The sequence below is a fragment of the Drosophila innubila genome, chromosome 4 (genome assembly GCF_004354385.1).
Source record: "Drosophila innubila isolate TH190305 chromosome 4, UK_Dinn_1.0, whole genome shotgun sequence".
Lineage (NCBI taxonomy): Eukaryota > Metazoa > Arthropoda > Insecta > Diptera > Drosophilidae > Drosophila > Drosophila innubila.
In genome coordinates, this window is record NC_047625.1 from 763,873 (window position 1) to 791,557 (window position 27,685).

Here is a 27,685-nt window from a genome sequence, read left to right on the forward strand (position 1 = left end):
GAAAAAGTTATGTATTCACATTCCGATTCTGGCCAAGGAAAAGGAGTAGTTTGTACAATACGCCGTTAGTAGGTCGAAAAATGTTCGCGTTACGTGCTGCCGCTAAAGCTGATAAAAATTTGCTGCCATTTTTGGGGCAATTGTGTAAGTAGCAATGAAATCAGTTTTAAAAGAATGCAATTTAAATAAGTGATCAAGACACATGTTTGAATAGATTTTTAAAATGTCTATTGCCTATTAAAATTGACTGAAATGGTTTGGACAAAACTCGGACATAACCTAACATTAAATGAATAGAACAGAAAAAATTGATTGCATAATAATATAAAATGTAACTTTTGTCTTAATAAATAAAGCTGAGCGATTGAGCTATTCTTAATAAAAATATTACAAATGACATTTAAAATTTGAACTTGAAGTGCTTACATAAGTTTAACCAACCATAATTTTTTTTGTACATGAGTGATTTTCAACTTGAGCATAATTATAAATTATTATAATTTGCAGTCTTATTGTGCCGAATAATGTAAAAGATGAAATGGGCTTAATTTATTTCAAATAATTCTATTGATTTGCTGAATTCGCTATATAATATATCGATAAATGAAATAGATTTATGCCATCACTGTGACGTAACACAAGAGCCATTGAAAATTGCAAGGCTCTCTCAGCCAAGATGTATTTACAAGTCACCTTATTAAATACATCTTGCTCTCAACAGTGATGGCAACACTGCTGCCAACAGTGGATGGCACAGTAAACTAACAGACTATGTTATTGTAATGTTATGGCATTACAGACACAGATGTATTTAGTAATATTATTTCAAATATTAATTCACCAGCTCGTGGTCATGCCGCCAAAGCAGCTGCTAAAGCGGCCGCCGGAGCCAATGGCAAAATTGTGGCCGTTATTGGTGCCGTCGTAGACGTGCAGTTCGATGAGAACTTGCCGCCAATTTTGAATGCGCTGGAGGTGGACAACCGTTCGCCGCGTTTGGTGCTGGAGGTGGCCCAGCATTTGGGCGAGAACACCGTGCGCACAATTGCCATGGACGGTACTGAGGGTCTGGTACGTGGACAGAAGGTTCTCGACACTGGCTTCCCCATTCGTATTCCAGTTGGTGCTGAAACCCTGGGACGTATCATCAATGTCATTGGTTAGTACATGGAATATACATAAATATATGATATAATATATAAATCCAAATCCAGGTGAGCCCATCGATGAGCGTGGTCCAATTCCCACGGATAAGACCGCTCCCATTCACGCCGAGGCTCCCGAATTCGTGGACATGTCCGTGGAGCAGGAGATTCTGGTCACTGGCATCAAAGTGGTGGATTTGCTGGCTCCCTATGCCAAGGGAGGTAAAATTGGCCTCTTTGGCGGCGCTGGTGTCGGCAAAACTGTGCTGATCATGGAGCTGATCAACAATGTGGCCAAGGCTCATGGTGGTTACTCCGTATTCGCTGGTGTCGGTGAACGCACCCGTGAGGGCAACGATCTCTACAATGAGATGATCGAGTCTGGTGTCATTTCTCTCAAGGATAAGACCTCGAAGGTCGCTCTGGTCTACGGACAGATGAATGAACCTCCAGGTGCCCGTGCTCGTGTTGCTTTGACCGGATTGACCGTTGCCGAGTATTTCCGTGACATTGAGGGACAGGATGTGCTGCTGTTCATTGACAACATTTTCCGTTTTACCCAGGCTGGTTCCGAGGTGTCTGCCCTGTTGGGTCGTATTCCATCGGCTGTCGGCTATCAGCCAACATTGGCCACTGATATGGGTACCATGCAGGAGCGTATTACCACTACCAAGAAGGGTTCGATCACTTCGGTGCAGGCCATTTATGTGCCAGCTGATGATTTAACCGATCCAGCTCCAGCCACAACATTCGCTCACTTGGACGCCACCACAGTGTTGTCGCGTGCCATTGCCGAATTGGGCATCTATCCGGCTGTCGATCCCTTGGATTCCACATCTCGTATTATGGATCCCAATATCATTGGACAGGAGCATTACAATGTCGCTCGTGGTGTACAAAAGATCTTGCAAGATTACAAATCCCTGCAGGATATTATTGCCATTCTGGGTATGGATGAGTTGTCCGAGGAGGACAAACTGACAGTCGCCCGTGCCCGCAAGATCCAGCGTTTCTTGTCCCAGCCATTCCAGGTCGCTGAAGTCTTCACCGGTCATGCTGGCAAACTGGTCCCATTGGAACAAACCATTAAGGGCTTCTCACAGATTCTAGCTGGCGAATACGATCATTTGCCCGAAGTTGCGTTCTACATGGTTGGTCCCATCGAAGAGGTTGTCGAGAAGGCCGATCGTCTCGCCAAGGAAGCTGCCTAAAATGTGGCTAAATATCTACCATCCAAATATGATCCTTGCGAACTAAATATTCAATTGAATTAAGCATTAAAGTTGTCAGAGAAATTACACAATTTCAAAACCTTAAAGGAAACAATAAAAACTAATTAAATATATTCAAGTCTTTTTAATATCTTCAATGTCATCACCTTGAGATTTAGGTCATATTTAGATTACAATTTAGAGAAGAGAACACTGACATTAAGGGTACATATTAGTTTAGGTAATAGAAATAAGGGGGCTCCGTGGGCAGACATCGTCGACGCCAATTTTTAAAATAAGCCTGATATAGGTCAACATCCTAAGTTGCTCATACTCTTATAGTCTCAGAGATAAAGGTGTTCAAAGGGGTGTACCAAAATTTGTCACGAATCGAATTGACTCTTGTACCCATTTTTGGGTAAACTAAAAATCTTCGGTTTACTATTTTTGAATGAATTTCAATTTGTATCGTAACATTTAATTTGAGCTCTTAGTTTTCATCTAATTAAATTCAATGAAATTTTTATTTTTAATTAAAAATTAATATAATAAATGTTGTTTAGACTAAGTTGAAATGGAAAATAAAATTGGATGTACTTACATAAATCTATTATACCTTAGTACACTTAGACTCCATTTAGAATTGAATGATATTTGTAATATTTATTAAGTATGCATTTGTATTTCGATAAATCATAAATATGGTATAATAAATATTTATTTGTAGAGTTTATTATCGTTATTCGCGTTATTTTTTTTTGGTTTTTTTTTCAAATATTTTTATTGTATGTATTTTGAGGACATCAACTACAGCAATTAATTTGAATAGGCAACCGTTATTTGTTGTTGTTTCGCTTGATTTTTTTTTTGTTTTGTTGTTGGGGACATTCAATAAACAATTTAGTTACACAAATTCATTCAGTGTCTGTCTGTGCTTCATAGTGTTCTTAACAACTGTTTGATCGCTTTTGAAAAGTTGAAAGGATTTGTAATAATGTTTTTGTTCTTATAATTGTATGTATATCATAAGTATGGTTTAGAATATATTTTTAAGAAAACATTTTAATAACTAGAAAATTGTTAATTTATATTTATTCCTGTTAATTTGGTTTCGTTTCGTTTTGTTTTATTTTTTTATTTTCAAAATATGGATTAATTGAAAATGCAATTACGACATTCAACAGCATTTACCTTTAGAGCTCCTGTTTTAAAATGTATTATCGTTATTTATAACGATCTTTTTTTGTTAATATTTAAATGTAACAATATCTGAACTAATAAATAGATGGATTTCCAGATACAGTGAAAATGAACCACTTGTAAAATTAAAAATTTTTGTACACTCTGTATAAATCAGCTTTTTAATATAACAAAGGTCGCAAGAATTGATAAAAAATTATTGTTAGTCCTTAAGTAAATAACAAACTTAACACTTTAGTATTCCACTTATTTCGTTGTGCTTTTTTAAACACATTGTTTTTATGAGCTAGTGTAAGAGTTTTATTCTAATTTGTTACTGTTCAGACACGGAAAAAAGACTTTGGTGAAGTTAAAAATTGAGATGATATAATTTTGATCTGTTTTTGAAATATGCAAACACCTTAAAAATAGTGTTTTCACTGTTATTTGCGACCTCTGGAATATAACGTTAAAGCGTTTATCTTAAATCATGTTCTTAATTTGCATTGTTTTTGAAATTTGAAATTTTGGGTGCTATTAGCATTTAGTTTTCACTTTCTTGACGTTTTTGTTAAGTTTTGTTTTTTTTTTGTTTTGTTGTTTAGTGCACAAGTATAATCTTAATGTTTATATGATAGAATCATGCATACGCGTACACACAATCATACACTTTACATACACCTAAATATACACAATCAGATTTACATAGTTGTATAGAGACTTATCCTATTTTCTGCAAAAACAATATAAATACAAATTACAAGAGTGTATAATAACGTGATATATCGTCAAATTGTCGAATTTCCAAATTGTTTATCTTTCAAGTTGCTTTCGTTTTTAGTTATGAAAGTTTTATTGTAATATTTATATAAAATTCGAATATTATTTTATAGAAATACTCATTATAATAATCAAGATAATAATAATAATAATATCAGAACAATATTGTAATTATAATAAAACTTGTCATTTAACTATTATTTTGTATGTATTATCTGTTTACATATATATATATATATATATATATAGATATTTATTATGCACGTACTCGTATTTAAGTAAATATATATATATATATATATATATATTCGCATCGAAGACCTTACTTAGAATGAGTAGGAATACTTTTCCCCAATTTTCGATACTTATTTTTAGATTTGGCTCACGAATGTCAGATACCAATAAATTGCAGCTATAATTTATACTTTTCTTTTTTTGTTAACAATTAGCTATATTTCTTTTGTTTATTTTTGAGTTTTATAATCATGTTTTTTGTTTTTATTAATATTATTTTTTGGTATAGTGAAATTTGTTAATGCTATTAACTAATGCTCTGCAATTTTCTATTTTCATTCATAATAATTTAATTATTTGTGTATTTGTATTTTGTGTGTATGTATGCACGGTAATTTCCTTGCTCATTTCGATTATCCTATATATATATGTATATATATCTATATGCATGTATATATATGGTATCTGAATTTCGAATTTCATAAATTAGTATAAATGTCCGTATGTGTGTGTTTGTAAAGAGTTTAGATTTAAAATTTATAACGTGTTTGAAATAGTAGAGATTTTTTATTATTCTTCTTTTCTTGATAACGCTTGGATCCAACCAGGCTTGGATATATGCTGTGTATGTGTATATGCAAGAAACACAATAAATTCATTTAAGAAAAAATTAAAGTTGTTCTTGATTTCTGTACTTGCTTCTGTGTGCTAATGTAGGTGTGTGTGTGTGTGATCAGATAAAATGTTGTAAGATGGGACAAGATATTTCTTAGATCTTTACATTTTAATAAATTATTTATTATTTATATACGAGTACTTGTTTGTCTGTCATAGTCATAGTCAAATATTTAGTGGATACATTGCTACTACATTCATTTTTTTTTTTAAGATACTCGTAGCAGATACACTTGGGACTGAGAAAATAGAGCAATATGAACCGACAATATATCCGTCGACTTTGAAGTTTAGCTCCATTCTTTTTATGTTAAATCAATTTATTAATTATTTATTTGGTAAGTAAGTGACTAGGCATTAGTCACAGTTGATGGTTGACGGTTGATAGTTGACGAGTGCACCATAGTTACAATTTACTGTACTGTTGCTGTTGTTGCTGCTGATGTTTATTGTAATGCTTCACACACTTCATTTTATATTTTCATACTTCATTTATCGATCTAATTTTGCATACATCCAACATTCGGCTTTTCCGTGTCTGTGTTTGTGTCCGTATCCGGGTTCCTGTCGTCTACTTCTGTGGCACAAAATCAAAAGTCGTTGCCCCGCTGATCTTCCCCGATGCACTCCGATGAAAGTGGACATTTTGCCATTTGTTGTCGCGTCTGTGCCAGACACGAGTCTCCTCCGACTGATGAGTGTGTGCGTGTCCTTGCCTATAAGGAATTAAGTCATTAGTCTTATTTATTTTTAACTATATATATATATATATATATATATATATATATATCTCCAATCACAATTATAAAATCCTGTAGTTCCTTTAAATTATTTATTCAATTTAATTTTCGAAAATTCATTTATAACTAATTCATTTAACGATTTATTTTTCTTAGTCTTATTATCATTTAAATATCATTTCAAAACACAATTATAAAATCTTTACGTTTCATTATATTGCCAATTTATTATTAAATTTAAATTTTGGTAAATTCATTAATATTATTTAAATAAATTTCAAATCGCAATCTTTTGGTTTTTTTTTTAATTGTTAATTTATTATTAAATTTAAATTTAAGTCAGACACCGGAGTTAATATTTATGAGTTTGACAAAATTGAAGCCCAAAAAGCCTTCAAAAAGAGTGGTCACAAAGACACATCATATATTTTTGTACGGCATATTCGAAAATACAATAAACTTTTATTTTTAAAATAATTATAATATTTCATGTTTTATATAACAACTTAACCATAATTCTTATTTTCTATTATATTTAAATTAATTTAATTTTATTAAAATTAAAAAAAAACCTCTACACGAGGTAAAAGTCTAGTGACGAAAGCAATTTCAATTTCTATAAATTAATAAAAAAAAGCGAAAATTGGCATTGTGCACTGTGAGTAAAAAGGGTGAGCTTCTTTGTACATAAAAATTACTTTTTGCGCAGTGCCGAATGCCAATTTTCGCTTTACTTTTATTATTTTTTATATTTTTATTTAAAATTTTTAAATTTTACCAAAACGCCCCAACAGCCCCATTAGCTGCAATCATTAAAATTTTTCCCCTCCCACTTACACCCCCGTATCTCATGACCCAGGTTGGTTAGAGTATGCCATTGTTAAGTTAAGACTAAACCTTTCGATCGGTATATAACTCGATCTGATCGGACAGTCACAGCAAATTTTCCAACTTAGCTGTGTATATTGTTAGTCGCCTTTCGCACCCTTCGTGATGCTTTCGTCACTAACACGAACTGCCGTCCGCAGTGATAAGAATTACTTTTCTACTTATAAAAAATTGAATTCAGCATAAATTGCCAATTTATTATTAAATTTAAATTTTAGTAAATTAATTTGTAATTAATTGATGAATAAACGGTATATACATAAATTTAAAAAATCCCAAACATTAAAAAATAAATTTTTTTAGTTTTTATTTAATTTTTCTATATATTTTTGTTGTTTTTTTTATATTTTTACGGATTATTTAAATAAGGTACATAAACTTATAACTTGAATATAATATTAAAAATAAATATGAAACATATTAAATATGAATACGTTTTAATCAATTTTTCGGCATTTATTAAATAAAATTGATTTAATAAATATTGTATTTTTAATGAGATGTTTTCTCATTTCTTTTTCTGTTTTTTTCTTTCTTAGCATTTAAGTATGTTTTTAGTTAAATGAAAGTGTAATATATTTAATTTTGATGACGAATTCTTATTAAATCTAACATGAAAAAGTCAAATACAGTTGTATTTGCTTTTAATTTTTTTCCATCAGTGAAATTGGAATGTGACTTATGTATACTCTATAATTTTAACTCTATACTCACTTGTCAATGTACTGTGTGAGCCTTACATAGGCGATGCAAGCGGCTTCTTCTCCCAGTAAATGTACATGGGGATTCAATATTGTAGTGTTAATGGCTTTGCAATTTTTACCAAGAACTGTTTATAACACAAATAAATAAATGGACATGAAGAATATGTAGCATTAAGTTATTGATGAGTTGTTATTTACCATTTTCAAAATAGAATTTGTGAAAATCAATTCCTTCGACTAAATTGCCTAATGCTTCTGGTTCGAAAGCAGTTAAATGTGGATCACATATTTTACTGGAAATAGTTGACAAAAAATTAAATAGTATCATTCGATTATTAGGTTATATCGTAGGGTATTTTAAAAAATATAAAACGTACGTATATCCATCGAAGTCACCGCTGTTGATTGCCTCAATCAACTGTTCAGTGATCTTGATTATTTCCTGTCGTCTGGCTGCTTTGAATCAATTAAGTTGATAGTTAATAATAATGATTATTATTCACATATGTTTGAAATGTGTCAATAAACTGTTGCACAGAGATTACAACCACGGATGAATTTTTCGATACGATACGATTACGATAGAGTAGGATGAGAATTACATTTGAACGATCCAACGAACCAACCAACAACGCACCAATGAAACAGCGTAACAAAACAATCATAATACAATCACAATACAACAAAATTAATAATTTTGTTTAAAATTAATAAAATAATAAGTAAATTGTTAAAATAAAAAACCAAAATCTATCCTACAAGTAAGCACGCAAAACTACGCAACTACAGATAAATAAAATGAAATGAAAACGTCTAGACTTCAACGTATATTTTCCATTATAACTTCGTTCATTTTTAAATACAATAGTTGTCACATTTTCAAATCCCTCCGTCGATTCGCATAAAAAAACATTATTCACTTCACTTGGTATATATAAATGTATTTGAACACATAGGATTAGCATTAAAAAACCCGGGAGCACGGCAAAATAATATAAATAAACTATGTGTAAAGAAAAAAAAAGCATTAAATGTGCTCAATTAAATACAAGTACAAAAGAAATGTTCAATATTTGTGATAATTTGAAACCGCAAAGACATTTTTATAAATTTGCATAGATGAGTATTAGAGTGGGTCAATTTTTTTTTTGCGACAAAGCGGTTATGAAATTCGTAATCTACGATGAATTCTAAAAAGAATTGTCCAAGAAACCATATGTCTAAAATCAATATCGAGTTTCCTCTCTTACTCCATACAAATTGACCCACTCTAATGAGTATACTTGTAATATACAAGATAATGAATTTTATAATGTAGACTGTAATTCTTGTATGCAGTGTAGAATTATCATTGTAGCATAATATCTAGTAATTAGTAACAATTAATTAATAATTATGCTAGTTATTAACAATAGGCATGCGGGTGATTGTTGAAAACAAAATGGGAAGAAATTGGTAGACGCATTTCGGAATTATGGAAGGACTGAATGACATACATACCTGAAGAGCATTGTGAATTTCCTGAGATTTGCTGGCAAGTTTTTGCAGGACACACAATCCTTATTTCTAAAACCACGCATTCATACATATGTGTACGTATATATAAATATATATATATATATATATATATAAGCATTGAAAATAAATATATATTTTATGTACATACATATATGTAGATAAAATGAATATGACATTAAAGAAAACGAAAATTCTAAGTAAGTGTATTTGGTTTCTTTGGTTACCTCTTTATTTGTATAGAAAATAAATGGAAGGACATTTTAAATGTTCACCTAATACACAAATTATTTGAGAGACTGCTAGAGACCGAACTACTGTCTACATATGTACATGTTTGTGTGAGTGTGTGTGTGTTTATATATATATTAGGGTGCATTGATTTTTCAGTACAAAATTTAACCCAAATTCGTAATCTGCGGTTAATTTTATGATGTTTTCTCCTAGAAACCATGGTTCTAAAATCAATTCATAGTCCCCGATTTTTAAATTGACGAAAAAGATATTTTCAGGAAAATTTTCCTTTAATTCCATGAAACTTTTAAGGACCTGGTCCTAACAAGACTTTTAATACCAATTTTGTCAAAAGCGAACTAAAAACAATTAAGAAATGCTAAGAATAACATGATAAAAATGTCAAAAAAGTACATTTTTCAACTCAAGAAGCGGGGACTAGGAATTAATTTTAGAACTATAGTTTCTTAGAATTAAGCGTAGATTACGAATTGGGGTTGCCATATTTCAATTTTTTTTCGGCCCACACAAATCGATGCACCCTAATATATATATATATATATTGAATATTCAACCTAAGGCTGTTAAAATGTATTCGACTCATGACGCGAAAAATGCTCAACATCCAGAAAATACAAGAAATACAAGGGGTACATATATATATATATATGTAAAGAATATTGCCCGAGCTTTCATTATTTTTCTGTTGAAGATAGCTGATACTTGTGTGTATATTTATGTAGATAAAAAAATACGATGCTAGACACATGTATTGAGACACATGAAGATACAAATACTTGAATTTGAGCATTGACGAGGGGAAAAGCAATACATACTCGCAGCCGAATTTATTGGTTCCCTTTATAAGATAAACAGCAAAAATTTAGCATGCGATCTGCAATAGATCAGAGAAAGAGAGAGAGAGAGAGAGAGAGAGAATATAATACATAAATCATATACATGTTTCATATTCCGTCTCTTGGATATTTGGAATTTTGAATATGCCAAGCAATAATGGATCATACCAAAGACTATATATTGACCATACTCACCTCTGAGGCGGCATTTGGACTTGATCTTTATCTGGACTTGATCTATATTGGCATTGACAGTGGTATTGGTATTGACAGTGGTATTGGCATCTATTGTGGTATAGCCAGTGCCAAACGGCATGGCAAATGACTTTGTTGTAGAGTAGCAGGTCGTCGAATTTACTTTGATCTGGGCCCCTAGTGTTTAAAATGATTTGTACCGTGAGTACAACAACAAGAGCTTTAATCTCTGCCTGCAAATCTTGCGTATTGCGTATTAGTAATAACAAAGACTTTTCAAATACAAAGATAAGCAAATGCTTCCAAAAATTATTAAGATTCAATTAATATTAGGAAATACTTTATTTTTCATTCAACTAAGAGCTTTCTTATTTTTATATTTATTCACACATGAATGTTATAATATTGCTATAATTGATCTCTTGATTTTATGTATATAGTAAATCGATCGCTCTCTATCTCTCTCTTGTAGACATTAAAATTTTTAAGCTTGTGATTATTTTAAAGTTAATGTTGGACAATTAAACAGTTGTTAATATCAAATAGATTTGAGGGATTAAGGAATGTACACAACTTGTTTAAGCCCCCTGACAAAAAATCTAACATTTTCTGGGTCTGTACATTGAGAATCCTCTTAATGTTCTTTAACATATGTTGTGTTAATATTTTAAAATTGCCAATCTTTGTATTTTAAAAATGACTTTGGATAAGCGAAGCTCTTTCAGACAGAGGAACACGATTGGACAGAAGGATCAACGCACCTATCTTTCGATTGTTATAAAATCTGTTGTCATTTTGTTAAAGTTGATTGAAGCTTGAAGGGAATGTTAAAAGCTGACATGTTTGGAAACTGAATTCAACGGCCAATACTTTGGTTTCCTCTTTTTAATTATGATAGTACTTCAAGAAACCTATCCAGGGCGTATTAATCTTGCAAAATTACACAAAATTGCCTATTCATTAATTAATTAACGTGTTAATATTATTTAAATCGCGGTATGGTAGTCAGCTGATAAAATTAAGTTTTGTTAAATGTCGTTTTTCATTTTAATCCAATGTTAGAAGCTCCACAGCTGAAATTAAAATCAAATCCATATTGACAAAAAGTCTTCAAACCAATAGCTCTACAAATTATAACAACCTTGATCTTGATTTGATAAGCAAAGTCATAAAATCCTTTAATTAACTGCATACAATAACTACCTAAACATTCTGATTCTGTTTCAAGAGTATGTGTAGGTTAGATTCTGGTTAAAATATGATAGATCTGATGTTAGTATAATGTGTATGTGCGGATATTTAATAAGAACAAATCAAAAACAAAACGAAAACGAAAGCAATTATAAAATGCTGGTGAAAATTTACCTTCTGGGTCTTTTGATATGACTGTGGTACTGCGATCAACGATTCCTTTTTTATCTTCTAAAAAAAAATAAATTTCATAATTGAAAATGCAGTAGTGTTGTGGACTCGAACTTTAAATAGTCAGTGTGTAATTGCGTGTGTATTTCACCATATTCTCAATCTCAATTAAAATTCTGAAATTCTTAAATTACCAAATCCCCATTATCAACACGCAAATACACAAGGAGGAGTAGAGTTTATTATTATCTCATTTTTGCTTTCAAAAGTTTATAAAGGTGCAACAACAAAAGAATTTATTTTGTAAAAAACAAATGTGCCGAAAAGTTAATAATGAAGTTAAATTAAGTATGTAGTTCGAACAGCTTTCGCAATTCTTGCACGGTTTTCACTAACAATCAAAAATATGGTTTGAATACCGGTTTTGAATGAGGATCGATGTATTATCGATTTTAAATTAAATTTGGTTTTCTTTATAATCACAACTAACGTTGGGTTAGATTATTTACTATGACTTTGTTTAAAACATAGGTAAACAGAAATTAATGAAATAAGAAAGCATAAGTCACAGGCAATATAAATATAAATAATATACGACAGCTATTAACGACATTGAAGAGCAAAAAAAAATACACATGCGAGTAAATAGCATAAATTCAAAAATGTACGAACAATTGGAATAATAGCCTCTGTATGGAAAACAGAAAACAATAACCAAAAACTAAAAAAACAGATCTCATTTGGATCGTTTAATAACTCATTAATAATTCAGATATCTTTTGCTATATGCAAGTTATGTAAATTGGATGAAACGACTGCACCAATTAAACCTAACGATTTGCCTCGCTCCTCTTTCTATATATACTACTGACATCCGCGATCAATCGATCAATTCTATCGAATCATTGAATATTATAGTTTCAGATCTGTAAATGTAAATGTAATCTGAAATATTTACCCTTGACATCATCGTCTTCAAGTGTTGTGCTAGACGAATCAGTTGATTCTTTCACCTGAGATCCGTCCCCTTTCTTGGTGATCATGCTTCTGCCTATATAGAAAGATTGAGATATTACATAGATCTATGCATAAATAATACATACTAGAGAAGTTCCTGGTGGCCAGCATTGTTGTTAATATAGCGCCTTTAAGTTTGCGGCGAGCATTGAATTTCTTGAGACAATCCACTGTCTCCTGGCGATGGACTACAGAAGCCACACGTTCCCGTTGCTTATAATTTTAAAGAAATATATTCAATATTTATTAAATTCAAATCGAAATGCATTTAGCATGCAAATACGTACACATATCCACGGATGTTTCAGGGCTTCAGCTGCTGTTATTCGCTTATTTGGATTTACAGTGAGCATTTGATTAATTAAATTTTTAGCCTCTGGCGTAACAGTGTCCCATTCTGGCGAAGGATACTAAAATAGCAATAATAATTTATCCAAATCAGAGTAGAGAGCATATCAGTACAAAGATATTTTCAATATTTATTTTAAGATTGGAATTAAAGTGTCGAATTTCAAATAGGAATTTAGTATAGCTCTTACATCGTACGCTCCAGCCTTGATTTGTGAGTACAGTCGATGTTGATCCTCGTCCCAAAAAGGCGGATAGCCAACAAGCAATATATAAAGAATGACACCTTTACATCAAAAAGAATATATATAAAAATTTTTAGTAATATTTGTAGCATAATGATAATCAGGAACCGCAAGGATTATAAGTTATAAAATATACCTATATAAAAATAACTATTCGGAAAGGTTATATTCGAGATCCGGACCTTAGAATACCCGTTACTTATTTCAATATATATATATATATAAAAGTACTTTACAAAAATTACCATCTAATGAAAACTACAGTATACTTTTAGGTGATTGTATTGCATTAATTATTAATAACTTTGGTTAGCTATTACTGCCGTTCTACTTGTCTGATCTTGCTGCGATTATGTGAGATAATAGATAATATTTATATATAACATTAATTACTATAAAAAACGTATTATCTTAAAAAATGTTTGCTATATCGACTCGGCTGTCGATGCTTATCAAGAATATATATACTTTATAGGGTCGGAGATGCCTTTTTTTCCCTGTTACATACATTCCAACGAACCCAATACACCCTTGTACTAATTTTTTTTTTTTAACTTTTAATTAACTTTTTTTTTTTAGTCTGTACAAAATAATATTAAAAAACAATAAAATTTTAATTTTCACTTGGGAGTCTTGTTATTTTTTTAAATTTTTCAATAACAAACTATTTTAAATAGAATACATTTAAACAAAACACTAAAAGATGTCTTTTAGTATTTTTGCTTTTTTCTTGCGATTCCTGATGAAAATATTATTAGAGTTAACATTAAATTCTTGGAGGAAACATTAAATATTTGTTCAAGTGTTTATTTAGTTTTGTTGGCTTACCGCATGCCCATATATCTACCGATTTGCCATATGGCTCCTTCTTTAACACCTCGGGCGATAGATAACCGGGAGTACCAGCAAATCCGAACCAGGCTTGATGATCGCCTTGTACTTCAATGGCTAGACCAAAGTCAGCGAGTTTCACAGCTGCACCCTTTGCCTTACTAGCTAATAGTAAATTCTCTGGCTTGAGATCTCGATGCACCACACCATTTTGGTGGCAGTGATTGACCGATTCCAATATTTGTTGAATACAATGTGATGCATCAGCCTCTGAATAAAATTCACGTGCAACAATATCTTCAAATAGTTCACCACCAGTTACACTGTAAAATGCATTTATTTCTCAAGTCAATTCGTTTGATTTTTGCTAGTCGAAATTTTTTGTTGTATTCATTTTTGTTTTGTTTTTTTGGGGGGGTAAGTTTTTGTTTTTTAAACAACTTTGTGTTAATACTAAGGTTACATGTAAATGTAATTAGTAATTGAGTGTGCAGATTTTAGGGAATTACATATCATACATGTATTGTAAGTTAAATAAGAACTCAAAGGGGAAAGGATGTACTATGAATCTCAATAAACAATAGTCAAGTCATTGTATTGCTCTATTCATTATTGTTGTATTTTAAAAACATCATCGATGTTAACAATCTCTTTAGGTAGCATTTTGATGTTTACTTACAGGTCGAAAACAAGATAATGATAGTTCTCCTCCTGAATGCTGTCATGCAATCGAACTGAAAGGGTTTCAAGTTAAAAATATAATATTATTAACAGTATTATTCCTATTCGAACAAGACTTAACAAAACAAATGCACTTCATTTAAATATGGAAGTCTCAATAAATCTACAAGAAATCTGTTGACTAACTATTTGCGTCGGAAAGGCTATTTATCGGGTTTTAAAAAAATTAAGGTTATTTGTTGTTTATCAAGAAATTCATAAATTTTTGATAATAATTAAATTTTAATTTTTAATGTTAAAATGAACCCTATTAAATATTCGACAATCTAAGACTTTCAGATTTGATTTTTCTTTAACTAATAACTCTTTTCTTTTATGCTTAATATTTACAATCAATCTACCAGTATCGTACCAATATTAGGATGGTGTAATTTTCTACAGATACGCGCCTCTCGTTCCAATTTTTGAAAATCTGTAATCGATAAGTTTGCAGTATGTTGTTAATTGTACTTAAAAATGTTATATATGACTCTTACCTCGTGCTGTTAGCTTCTTGGTGTTAATAATCTTAGCCGCAAACTCGAATCCCGTTGACTTTTGGACACATCTCTTTACGATCGAAAAGGCGCCTCTGCAAAAATCAAAAAGTCAAATGTGATGATATGATATATGTCTCCTTAAATTTTGTATTCTTTTTTTTTTTTGGCGTTAACATACTTTCCAAGTTCTTCTTTGATATCATAGTTGTCGGAGAAACGCGTACAGGCTGCTGGAGCAGCCATCGCGATGGCACACTTGAGAAAATCTATTGTGTGTGTTGTCTAGAAGAGTGTGCGCACTTGACCGATCCGATTATGTCAGTTATTTGCAAGATATGCCTATATATATGCTGAAGTATATCCTATTTTCTGAAACTGACTCTCGACTCTTGATCTCGCTTCTTTATTTCAGACGGCGATGTTTTCTTTCGATTTTCGGGGCAACACTTTCTCAATTAGTTGACGCTTCTGCAGATCAAATATAAAATATATAGATACTCATAAATATTGAAGAAATTGATCACCAATATAAAATATAACTATCAAGAAATTAAATTAAGTTTAAGTTTATAAAAGTAAATAAACCTTTATAGTATACATCGATTTTTCCTTGATGGAGCTTTTAGTTTCGATAAGATTCATAAATATACCATGTATGAAAATAAAGGATACTTTTTCATTTAGCCATCAAATGGTCAAATAAAAAATGAATGTTTGATAGTATTTTATATAAATCCATTTTTTTTTTTTAAATAAAAATTAAATGCTAATTATTATAAAAAGATTGAAAAATAACATTTAACATAACTTTTTGATAATTACTTTTATTTATAAATATAAAAAATAAAAGTTTATCCTGTTTCCAGGCTGCTGCATCCCGAACGTTTTTCCATTTATCAAGACATTTTTTCGGGTTCAATTATTGTATTTGCGGTCCCTGCTTTTTAAGCCTATTTAAATCCTAGCTAAACCTTTTCCAGCAAAAGGTTTGACTGGAAGTCAGTCAAGTATATGTATAAATACAATTTTGTAGTCTATAATCCCTATTAAGATGTGTAATTGTTTTAATAAAATACATCCATTGGGTTTAAATTCTATTAAATTTGTTATTTTTTATTAATTCATTTTTAACTGTAATTTTTGACCTTTTCCATAATTTGATTTTAATATTAGTCAACTTTTCGTAGTTAAAACTAAATATATAAATGAATATTTAAAAAATGTGAACATTTTGAAATAGCACAACATTAACTGAACGAACAGTGTGTACATACATATATAAAAATAGGTACATATTATGCAAGTATTTACACCAAAGAAACTTGTGATATGGATATGGGGGAGGATTTTAACTTGTTGCGAATGTACAAGTAACCTGTATGTATATATGTATGTATGCATGTATGTATACATGTATGTATGCATGTATGTATGTTAACTAATGCATGCACTTGTATGTATGTAAATTTTTTTCAGATATGCCGTTAGGCAAGTAACTGTTTTGGCAAACTAAATATTGAATACACAATTTTTAGGTATATATTTTTATTATAGTTTGAAGGATCCTTAAATCAATTTTAAAGAAAATAATAATTATTTATTTATATGGCAAAATAGTTATTTGACATACTGTATATACGTAGGTGTTTACATACATACATACACACATACATGTTACTCTTTACTCTCTTGCTTCCATTTTCCATTCCATTTTTGCTGCGCATGAATTTTCCACCGTTATTCCAATTGGCAGTAATGTCGAAAATATTAACACATACATATGGATATACATATGAGTATATAAATACACGGTATACACACATCCATATGTATCTATATATTCAGTATATACTGGGGTATCTATGTAAGTGTAAAAAGATGTCTGAATTTTCTATTAACTTATGTACATTTAAAGGATGCATACAATAAAATAGTTAATAATAATCAAATGAATAATTTATTTATGTTAATTTAATTGCTTGAAATACTTCAGATAAAGAAAGATGAAAGTAAAACGGTAAATAAAACGAATATACTTGTAAGTATGTAAGAATGTACATCAGATAAAAATGTACATATACTTGAGCAGATATAAAAATGTTATTAATTCAGAAAATGTTCTTAAACTAAATACCAAACAAAAAAGATTGTATATTCGTTGAAAAATAAAATATATGCGAATTTTTGGTATTTGTCCAAAGAGTTACATGACCAACTGTATTAATACTAGTACAGGATTTAACTCTAAAAATATTTTCCTGCATATTCGAATATTTTAAGTACATAAAGTATGTATGTATATGTAATAAATTGGTGTCCTTTGGAAACTGGGCGAGGCTTAAGGGGAACGGAACGACTGTCAGTTGCTCAAATAAGTGTTTTAACAACCTGCAACATTCGAATATTTTTTAATTATATATTCGCAAAACTTATTAAATTATATTTTATATGAAAATATATTTTTTTTTACACTATTTTCGTTGTAAAAACAATTACTTGATATGACTATACTATATACTATGACATATATGTATGGATGTGTGCTATATTGAATACATTTTCCTAAATTTTACATGTATTAATATACAGATATATATATGTCGGATGAGTATGTATAAATATAGATAGATATTTATGTACTTAATACATAATTCCAAACAGACACACATACATATGCATACATTTTCTTTAATTCACACACACACACTAAAGTGAAAAATACCCACGCATATAGAAATTGAATATATGGAATTTATATATATATATATATGATGGTATATTTATATATGCACGTATAAATTTGAATCTCCCGTAGATCCGATAATAAATAGCGGTAAATAGTAGCACCACACAATTTAACATAACATTAACATTCATATATACATAGTTATATATATAAATGTATGAATGCATATCTAATAAATAGAAACATACAAACACACACTATCCGTATATAGCTCAAGTATGATATAAAAGTAAAAGTATATATGTATACATATATCTATTAAATGTGTTACACTATTGTATATGTATGCATTTACATATATACACGATTAACGGGACCAGGCGACACGCGACTTATGTATATACGTACGTACATACATATATATATGTATATGCTCGAATTATTGTTTCGTATTCGGTATCGAATCGAGAACGTCCGTTGGTTAGGAAAGCGAATTCAATACTGATGGCAGCATCAGGAGTATGCTATAGAATTGTACATCTACACATATATATACACAAACATACATATGCTTTACATTTCTGTATCCCAGGTCGCCACAATGCTCTCACATCATTTGTATATTCGCTCTGTCTTAACTATTGGATTTTGTGAACTAACGCATTGGAGAGAAAGGCCGAGAGAGAAAGTCTCCACTCTTTGACGCATGACCGACTGACCAAAAGCTTTATTTACTCCTTTCAAAAGCTTTTTGACGCATGACCGACTGACCAAAAGCTTTATTTACTCCTTCAGAAAGCTTTCGGCTTCAGAAGCTCTCTTACCACAGAGGCGAGAGCTTTCAGTGTGCTATCAACATGAAAATGAAAGAAAATGAAAATAAATCATCTTTGTATTAATTCAAATTCTTACTTTTCTCTTAATATTTCATATTTTCAATGCATTCGGGAATTAGTATATTTAATAAATCTTATCATAACGGACCGCAAATAATCATTATTCTTACACTTTTGAAATGTATGCAGTTGCTCAAGTAATTGTTTTTAAAAGGTAAAAAATTTACGCTTTTTATTTGCAGTTACTTAATTCAACTTCAGATTTTACTATACGCATTTCAAAATTTAATTTCATGTCAAAACAATTACTTGGCGCACTGTAGCAATGCTTGCATATGTAAATTTACACTGGGTTTGCAAAAACAACCACAGGTGGTTGCCAATCCGCAGTCCGGACATTCCGCAGCTATATTTGCCGTATAAACTCCCTGCTGTGCTGCTCCCGAAATTCACTGAATTTACTTTCCGTTATTTTTTTGTTTCTTTTAATAATGCCGACTGCCGAAAGAATAATATTATTAATATTGTTAGCTGCACATAGTATCGATTATTATTGTTTGTGTGCAATGTATCAAAATTAGAGGTGGGATCTCTCGTTTAATTTGCTGAATAAGTTCAATCGTTCATTTTTGAGTTGTGAACTAAGTCAGTCATTTAGTATGTACGTCAAGTTAGCAACGAAAAACGGAACTTGGTTCATGAGTCGGAACCAGTTATGAATTTCATCATTTTTAAATGTTTTTCGACATTATATCAATAAAGTAATGATGCAGAATTGTAGATAATTGTTTTATTTATAGTTTTAAGCAATATTTTTGGCAATTTCAGCCTTTGATTTGGGTAAAACAAGTAAGGATAAATGTGAAAAAGTTTACGTTTTCACCATTTCTTAAATATCTAAGCTCAGAGCGGACGGCCCCGAAAACCGCTAATGCACGATTAAAGCCCACGGTTTCACCTTTCTAATGGGACCATATTTAGAAAAAGTTTTCGGAACGTTTTTGAGATATTTTGGAAAGAACGCATCTACCTCAGTGAAAGGCTCATACAAAATGACCGCCAAAATCAATGCCTGGTTCTCAAACCTTAATATCTTTTCTCAGGAAGAACGGCCCAAAAAGCGGCACATATCAAATTAAAGCTACAAGTTTGGAGAAGCTATTTCAATTTAATTTAAAGAAAGTTATCAGACAGTTTTTGAGAAAATTAATTAACCCCAATAAGTTCATGAGCAAGTCCTATCGAACTAGTAGCTCCAACGTGAACTGAACGACTACGCAACAGAAAGCTGACTGATATGGCTCGGATATATATGCGTATGTCTAACTTTTTTGAGCGCGCGGCCCCAGATGCACGGTATGTGGGAGTATAGGCCTTAATTTTACTAACATTTTGCTGCAACTTTCATTAATTTCTATTTTCTATTTTAGCTGAAATGGCTCGGATATATATGCGTATGTCGTCCTATGGGATCGCAGCCCGATGTCACATCGTACGAGTGAGTCAGAACCAATTGCCAGCCACGAGTATGGCCAAAGTTCTAAGTTGCAGAGCTGCAAAAAACGTTCGCTTGTTTCCCTTTGTACCGCCCAAAATAAGCTCGACGCCGCTGTCTTAAATAATCATTAATATTTATTGGAAATATAAATGGAATGTCGTACATAACAAAAAAGTAGAACAAAATTATAAATTAAAACTTATTTAAAATTAAAATAAAGTAAAATTAAAAATATAATCCATTCAAGTAAAAGTAAAGTAAAATTAAAACTAAAGATAAAGTATAAAATGAGATAGAAAAGGTTAATAAAATCAGTTCAAAGTAAAAACGCGACACAACACAAAACAACAAAATACTACAGATATATACATATATGTACATATACATGCCCATAAACATATATCGCCCCTTCACCTATCCAGAGAGCTCTTTAGGTAGGCAAGGTAGTCATTAAGCGATACATATTTACATTTACAGATAATCACACACTAATCACAATCCCAACTCACCAGCATGAATACAAATATATATATATATATACATACAATTCCCGCGGCGTCTCCGCATCGTTGTCTTGCCAGCTTACCTATGGCAAGTTTGTTGCGTTTGCAACATCGATGTGTTCCTAGCCTGTTTTGTTTGGGTCTTCCTTGTTGCATTGTTGTCGAATTGTATGATTGTTTGATACACATATACCTGTAAATAGAAGTTAAGATACTATGTTAATTATGGAGAAGAATCATATGACGGGATAATATAATACTTACCTGATGATGAAGATGTTCGTTTAATTATCGATATAGGGGAGAGGGAAAACACGATGGCCAACACAGGATGAAGTGGGTCCATTCGGTGGCCAACATGAGGGAGATGACGTTGAGGTGGTCATCTCAGGCAGGGCGGGTACGTCTGGGTCCGGAACCGGGATCCTGTTTGGACGAGAGGTGGATCAGTGTTAGATTTTGTGAATATTTGTTTGTTTGCTTGCCGTTTAGTTGTTGATTGCAGGTTTTGTTGTCGTCTGTTGTTGATTTATGTTGTCTTTTGTCGTAGTGTTGTAAAGTGCAGTATGTTAGCAGATGTTTTGTGTATCGATGGTGTAATCGATTGTTCGGACTGCGGGCCAGGGATGGGACTCTACCCTGAGAACCGATGAGCCAACCGGCGCGACCCAAGGAGAAAAATCAGTTCGAAACAAAACGAAGGGCTGACAAATTAAAAGTACGAAAATTCGATGACCCGAACAGCTGAATGCTGCTACAGGGCTGCAAAAAGACAAAAATGTCCAATATTTTACATAAAATAATAAGGTCTGCCAGATCGGGAATTTTTGATTCTGGGGAAGGTGGCAACATTGTTATTAACTAGACAGTCAAACAAACAAATTCCATTAACTTTTATTAAAATTTTCAAACTTTTGAAGAATATCATGTCTTTACATATTCCCAATTGATGCAAGCAAGCTAAAGATATATCGACTTTATTCACGCAATTGACTTGCCGTTTTTAGTAAAGAATCGATCGATTGGGCGAGGCTTGTGCACAATGGATTCCTTGGAGGAGCAATTAAGGCAGCTAACAATATTGAACAGCAGGACGAAGGATGACGAAGGATATGTGAGAACCGGAAAGGTAGCAGCTCTGGTGGAGAACTTGCAGCAGAAAGTGTCCGCTGAACAGTGCAATGTTCATGGCAAGTCCAAAGTGGCACCGACAATTCCCCCAAAACCTTTTCGAAAATCAATGGAAATGCCTCAGGTACACTAAAAAAAATCAAAGTACATGGTATAATTAAATATTATTTAATGAATTTATTTTCAATAATTGCAAAAGTTATTAAAAGTGTATGCAAATTAAATAATTATCTACCAAAATCTTTTCGAAAATCAATAGAAATGCTTCAGGTACACTGATAAAAACCAAGTGCATGGTATAATTAAACATAATAAAATTAATATTATTTATATATTTGAAATATGTAATTGCAAAAGCTCACTAATGTGTATTTCAATTAACCATGTTTCAAAATATTAAATATTTTAATATATATTATATTATATAAGGTTGTCAAAAAAGTCTTGCGGTATTTCCGCAAGCTTGTCTTTGCAAGCGCGTAGTTCTAGTTGTATTCGTCGCATCGGTTCACGCTAGAGCTTTTTGGAAAGCTATTTTACACGCGCTAACGCGTGTTTGATTTATTGTTGTTTGTTTTTAGTCGTTCGTGAGTTATAGCGTCGCAAACATGGAGCAAAATAAAGAGAAAATACGGCATATTTTACAGTACTACTACGATAAAGGCAAAAATGCATCTCATGCTGCCAATAAAATTTGTGCAGCTTATGGACCCGATACAGTTTCCATTTCCACCGCACAACGATGGTTTCAACGTTTTCGTTCTAGTGCAGAGGTGATCGAAGATGCGCCACGGTCCGGAAGCCTGTCGTCGAAAATTGCGATAAAATCGCTGAATTGATCGAAAGAGACCGGCATAGTAGCAGCCGTAGCATCGGCCAAGAGCTGGGCATGAGTCATCAAACCGTTATAAACCATTTGAAGAAGCTTGGATTCAAAAAGAAGCTCGATGTATGGGTGCCACACGACTTGACGCAAAAAAACATTTTTGCCCGTATGGATGCATGCGAATCGCTTCTGAATCGCAACAAAATCGACCCGTTTTTGAAGCGGATGGTGACTGGCGATGAAAAGTGGGTCACTTACGACAACGTTAAGCGCAAACGGTCGTGGACGAAAAGCGGTGAAGCTGCCCAGACGGTGGCCAAGCTTGGTTTGACGGCAAGGAAGGTTCTTCTGTGTGTTTCGTGGGATTGGCAGGGAATCATTCACTATGAGCTGCTCCCCTATGGCCAAACGCTCAATTCGGACCTGTACTGCCAACAACTGGACCGCTTGAATGCAGCACTCATGCAGAAGAGGCCATCTTTGATCAACAGAGGCCGAATTGTCTTCCATCAGGACAACGCCAGGCCACACACATCTTTGGTGACGCGCCAGAAGCTCCGGGAGCTCGGATGGGAGGTTCTTTTGCATCCCTCGTATAGTCCGGATCTCGCACCAAGTGATTACCACCTATTTCTGTCCATGGCGAACGAGCTTGGTAGTCGGAAGTTGGCCACAAGAGAGTCCTGTGAAAATTGGCTCTCCGAGTTTTTTAACAACAAGAAAGCGAGCTTCTATAAGAGGGGGGAACTCGTCATCGAACAAAACGGCGCATATTTGACTTAAATCGCATTATTATAACCAATTTTATGAACAATTGAAAATTCAATAAAAATACCGCAAGACTTTTTTGACAACCCTTTATATCAGAATTACAAATAATTGAATAATATTTTTGTTGGTTTTTTCAGGTGCCACTCAGCAAACTGGTTACAGATACTCGAGAGCCATTATATTCGCAACCTCTGCATAGTTTAGAATTGGGAGCCATTAAAGATACGAAAACTGTAAGCGAATTCAGACCCGGATCAGGATCGATGCTTTTTCGTAAGCAGCCAACTTACGCAACTCAAAGTGCTGAGAAATCAGCGACCTTGGATAATCCGGCTGTATTGGAACAGCAATTGGAAGCATTGGCATATCATAAACTGCAGATGGAAAAGAGAGGTCTTTTGGGGTTAAAGGGTCATGCAACTGAACAACATTCAACGGTCCCAAGCATTCCAAAACTATCCTCAACATCTCTCAGTGCACGTAATTTAACAAGCAGCCAAAATGCTTCAGCTTACAGCAATCTGAGAACATGTCCAGATAATACAAAGCCTGAATATATGCATTTATCTACACGCTCCGAAAATAATGCTAGTATACTATATTCAAATATACAACAAACCGTTACACAAAAAAGTAAGTCTCTAAAATAATACTTCAACCTATTTTTAATTGAAATTATTATTTTTTAAAATATCATTCATTTATAGTAACTTTAAAAGAGCGTAAGATGTACCAATTCTTTAAGAGTTATCAAACCAGAACTGATTTTGATGTCTTTTTAATCATTGTTTGCCGTTTTAATTGATACTGAACTTATATTTAGTTGATTTAGGTCGATTTACAAATTTTCAAAGTTATCTGACATTTTTAACAACTTTGTTACAGATTTAAAGCCAATTTCAAGCATGGAGCCGTTGCCTGGGCAACTTTCAATTTGTACAAGCTCCTTCATAAAAAAGGACTTTGATGATGAACTACCGCCACCACCAAGTCCGGTGAGCTCTTCTTATAGCGAGCTTCGGCGAGCAAGTGATATCTTCAACAAGGCCGTAGTAAATCCACAGGAAAATAATGTAATTCATGGGCAATTGCCCATGCCCGTAGTTTCACACGGAAATTATGCCAACCATTATGTGCAGAACACAACTCCCAAGGTATGTATAAAACTCTTTGTCCTGACTGACTCACTGAACATTATTTATTTATATATATTTCAGTACTATCAAGGCAAATCCTGCGCGGACTATTATGGCTATGGTGGACTATCTCAGGTATAAAAAATGATTGTGCTTTGATTTTATTAATTATATCTGGTTTAATTGCTTTTTTTTTTTAGACCTCTTCAACGTATGATTCGATATATGAGCCCATTAATCCCCGTCCGCCTAACGATAACACATTACGAACTAATTATAATATGTATGCGAATATCAATCAAAGCAATATACCGATCAATTCCACAAATACTGAAAATACATCAATGTACTGCAGTGGAGGAATCGCTACTGACGAAAGTATTGATCCAAATTATTCGAAAAGGGATACAGATACAATTGACGACAGTCAAAGCAATTATCACTTAACACCAATTGATTCAACGAATGAAGTTGAGAGCTATGGTATGTATTTTAAAGTTAGATTGAAAATACAAAGTATTTATCAATATATTTTGTTTTCTTAGGACGTTGTTATAAATGCGGCGAACGCGTTTTAGGCGAGAACAGCGGTTGTACGGCAATGGATCAAATTTATCACATTTCGTGTTTTACTTGCACCGAATGCCAAATAAATCTGCAGGGAAAACCATTTTATGCACTGGAGGGTAATCCCTTTTGTGAATATGATTACCTACAGACCTTGGAGAAGTGTTCCGTTTGCCTCAAGCCAATTCTGGAGCGGATTCTGAGGGCGACGGGCAAACCGTATCATCCACAATGTTTTACGTGTGTTGTGTGTGGAAATAGTTTAGATGGTAAGTCACAATCGCATCAATCAATATCAACAATAAACACAATTTAGATAATACAATTTTGAATAAATATACAATTAAAGTTTAACATTTGAAGTAAAATATTTAAGTATTAAAATTTAGATTAAATTTTATGGGTTATTTACAATTTTCCTAGAACTACCCATGTTCCTAATTTATTCCTAGAACTACCTACTCTCATAATTTATTCCCTTGTTAATTTTTGGACAACTCTCATAACTTTGTCAAATGTCAACCAATTTTAATTTTCGTAGAAATACCCATTTTCTTAATTTATTCCTAAAATTACCGATTTTTTCAATATTTTCCCTTGTACATTTTTGGAAAACTTTGAACTCTCATAACTTTGTCAAATCTCAACCAATTTTAATAAGAAATATCTTTTGAAGCAATATTTGACTTCTAAATTAATGCTGCACTTAATTTATTTTTAATTTTGGGTTATTTAAAATTTTCTTAAATTACCCATTTTTTCAATATTTTCTTTTGTAAATTTTTAGACAACTTTCAACTCTCATAAATTTGTCAAATCTCAACCAATTTTAAAAAGTAGTATCTTTTTAAACAATATTTGACTTCTTAATTAATACTGCACTTAATTTTGGGTTATTTAAAATTATCCTTAAATTATTAATTTTTTCAATATTTTTTGTCAATAACTTTGTCAAGTTTCAAACAATTTAAACTAGTAATGTCTTTTTAAAAATTGTTTGACTTCTTAATTAATGCTACATTTAATTTTTTTGAAGAGATATTTTTAAATCAATATAAAATTTAAAAAATAATTTAACATTTAAAGTATAGTATTTAAAAATTATAAGTTAAGTGATTCCAATCAGACCATGAAAACAATGAAAAATAATACAATTTATCTTAAGATTAATTTGATTTTTATTTGCAGCAATTCCATTTACAGTTGATGCCACTAATCAAAATTACTGTATTGCTGATTTTCACAAGTACGTTAATTTTAATTTTTTAATTTTTAAGCATACGCAATTAAACAAATTTATTTAAATATAGAAAATTTGCACCCCGATGCTGTGTATGTAAGGAGCCGATTTTGCCGGAACCTGGTCAAGAGGAAACTGTGCGCGTAGTCGCCCTAGATCGAAGCTTTCACTTGGAATGCTATAAATGCGAGGTTAATAATCATTTTATTAAGCCACTATTTAAAATTGTGATGCGAATAAATGTATTTCTATTTTTCCCATCAGGACTGTGGCCTCTTATTATCCTCGGAAGCTGATGGACGAGGATGCTATCCTCTAGATGATCATGTTTTGTGTAAAAGCTGCAATGCTCGCCGTGTACAAGTTTTGACAAATCGCATGACCTAAGACTCTGGAGATAGAACAGCTTCTTATTGATTAAATTAACTAAAATTCTCATAACTATTATTTTCACTTTAATATATCATATGCATTCCAGTCAAATGTGTTACTCAACTCATATAGTTAAATAGGTAGTCCGTAAATATCCATTCATAAATTAAATCATATTAACGCACGGCCGTTAAATCATATACTTAAACTTTTGATTACATTATTATGTATGTGTCTATTTGTAATTTATTCATTCGGTATTTATTTTTATTGAACGAAACCCTATACATTATTTTGTTGTTACTTTGAATTTCGAAAGGACATTCTTATTTGTACTCAGCAGAGCAGAGCTGTCAGTTGACATTTAAGGAGTTACAGAATCGTTTATTGAAAATTTGATTAATTTTTGTATAGGGGGACATGAGCTCGATAAGCTTCAAAGGTTATTCGAGCTATTGCTTATTTTTTAACAACAAATTTCACGATACGTAATTTATTTCTGATCAGAAATTAAATTTGTTTGCATTTTTAGCAATAATAAGGTAAAAAAATAAACTTTTATGAATGCAATTATATTTATTGTCTTTTAGAAAATTAACTTTAATAATGTCTGTTAAAACTAGTTTAAAAACAGGCTGACCATTATATATCCATGTCCAACGCAATTTTAATAATGGAAAAATGAAGGACGGATTAAAAAAAAATGTTTAGAAAACCGAAAAGAATAATAAAACGGCGA

General features: G+C 32.0%; 4 protein-coding genes across 9 annotated transcripts; 2 read left to right on the plus strand and 2 right to left on the minus strand.

Annotated features, from left to right (window-relative positions):
* Nucleotides 1–11: 11 nt before the first annotated feature.
* LOC117793348 (ATP synthase subunit beta, mitochondrial) lies at nt 12–2,490 on the plus strand. The gene is made up of 3 exons (XM_034633682.1): nt 12–144; nt 845–1,159; nt 1,215–2,490. The coding sequence occupies exons 1-3, from the start codon at nt 81–83 to the stop codon at nt 2,354–2,356; spliced, it is 1,521 nt and encodes a 506-aa protein (XP_034489573.1). The 5' UTR covers nt 12–80; the 3' UTR covers nt 2,357–2,490.
* Nucleotides 2,491–5,523: 3,033 nt separating this feature from the next.
* Nucleotides 5,524–19,423, minus strand: LOC117790252 (calcium/calmodulin-dependent protein kinase type II alpha chain). Of its 6 annotated transcripts, none has more exons than XM_034629738.1 (16): nt 19,212–19,422; nt 15,559–15,848; nt 15,378–15,472; nt 15,254–15,313; nt 14,840–14,894; nt 14,158–14,483; nt 13,276–13,370; nt 13,024–13,146; nt 12,823–12,949; nt 12,678–12,770; nt 11,723–11,779; nt 9,057–9,122; nt 7,934–8,009; nt 7,755–7,849; nt 7,567–7,681; nt 5,524–5,940 (listed from the first exon to the last, which is right to left on the minus strand). In XM_034629738.1, the coding sequence occupies exons 2-16, from the start codon at nt 15,621–15,623 to the stop codon at nt 5,796–5,798; spliced, it is 1,593 nt and encodes a 530-aa protein (XP_034485629.1). In that variant the 5' UTR covers nt 15,624–15,848; nt 19,212–19,422; the 3' UTR covers nt 5,524–5,795. The 6 variants fall into 6 exon arrangements, with proteins under 6 accessions (XP_034485629.1, XP_034485549.1, XP_034485709.1 ...); XM_034629658.1 differs by having other exon boundaries at nt 7,934–8,012; XM_034629818.1 differs by lacking the exon at nt 11,723–11,779 and having other exon boundaries at nt 19,212–19,423.
* A 2,317-nt stretch (nt 19,424–21,740) lies between these two features.
* LOC117790169 (lipoma-preferred partner homolog) lies at nt 21,741–27,154 on the plus strand. The gene is made up of 9 exons (XM_034629529.1): nt 21,741–22,158; nt 23,769–24,264; nt 24,517–24,785; nt 24,849–24,902; nt 24,968–25,250; nt 25,313–25,603; nt 26,523–26,580; nt 26,645–26,765; nt 26,839–27,154. The coding sequence occupies exons 1-9, from the start codon at nt 21,946–21,948 to the stop codon at nt 26,959–26,961; spliced, it is 1,908 nt and encodes a 635-aa protein (XP_034485420.1). The 5' UTR covers nt 21,741–21,945; the 3' UTR covers nt 26,962–27,154.
* LOC117790629 lies at nt 22,670–23,404 on the minus strand. The gene is made up of 2 exons (XM_034630165.1): nt 23,034–23,404; nt 22,670–22,877 (listed from the first exon to the last, which is right to left on the minus strand). Exons 1-2 carry the CDS (start codon nt 23,368–23,370, stop codon nt 22,783–22,785), a joined length of 432 nt encoding a protein of 143 aa, XP_034486056.1. The 5' UTR covers nt 23,371–23,404; the 3' UTR covers nt 22,670–22,782.
* Nucleotides 27,155–27,685: the final 531 nt, after the last annotated feature.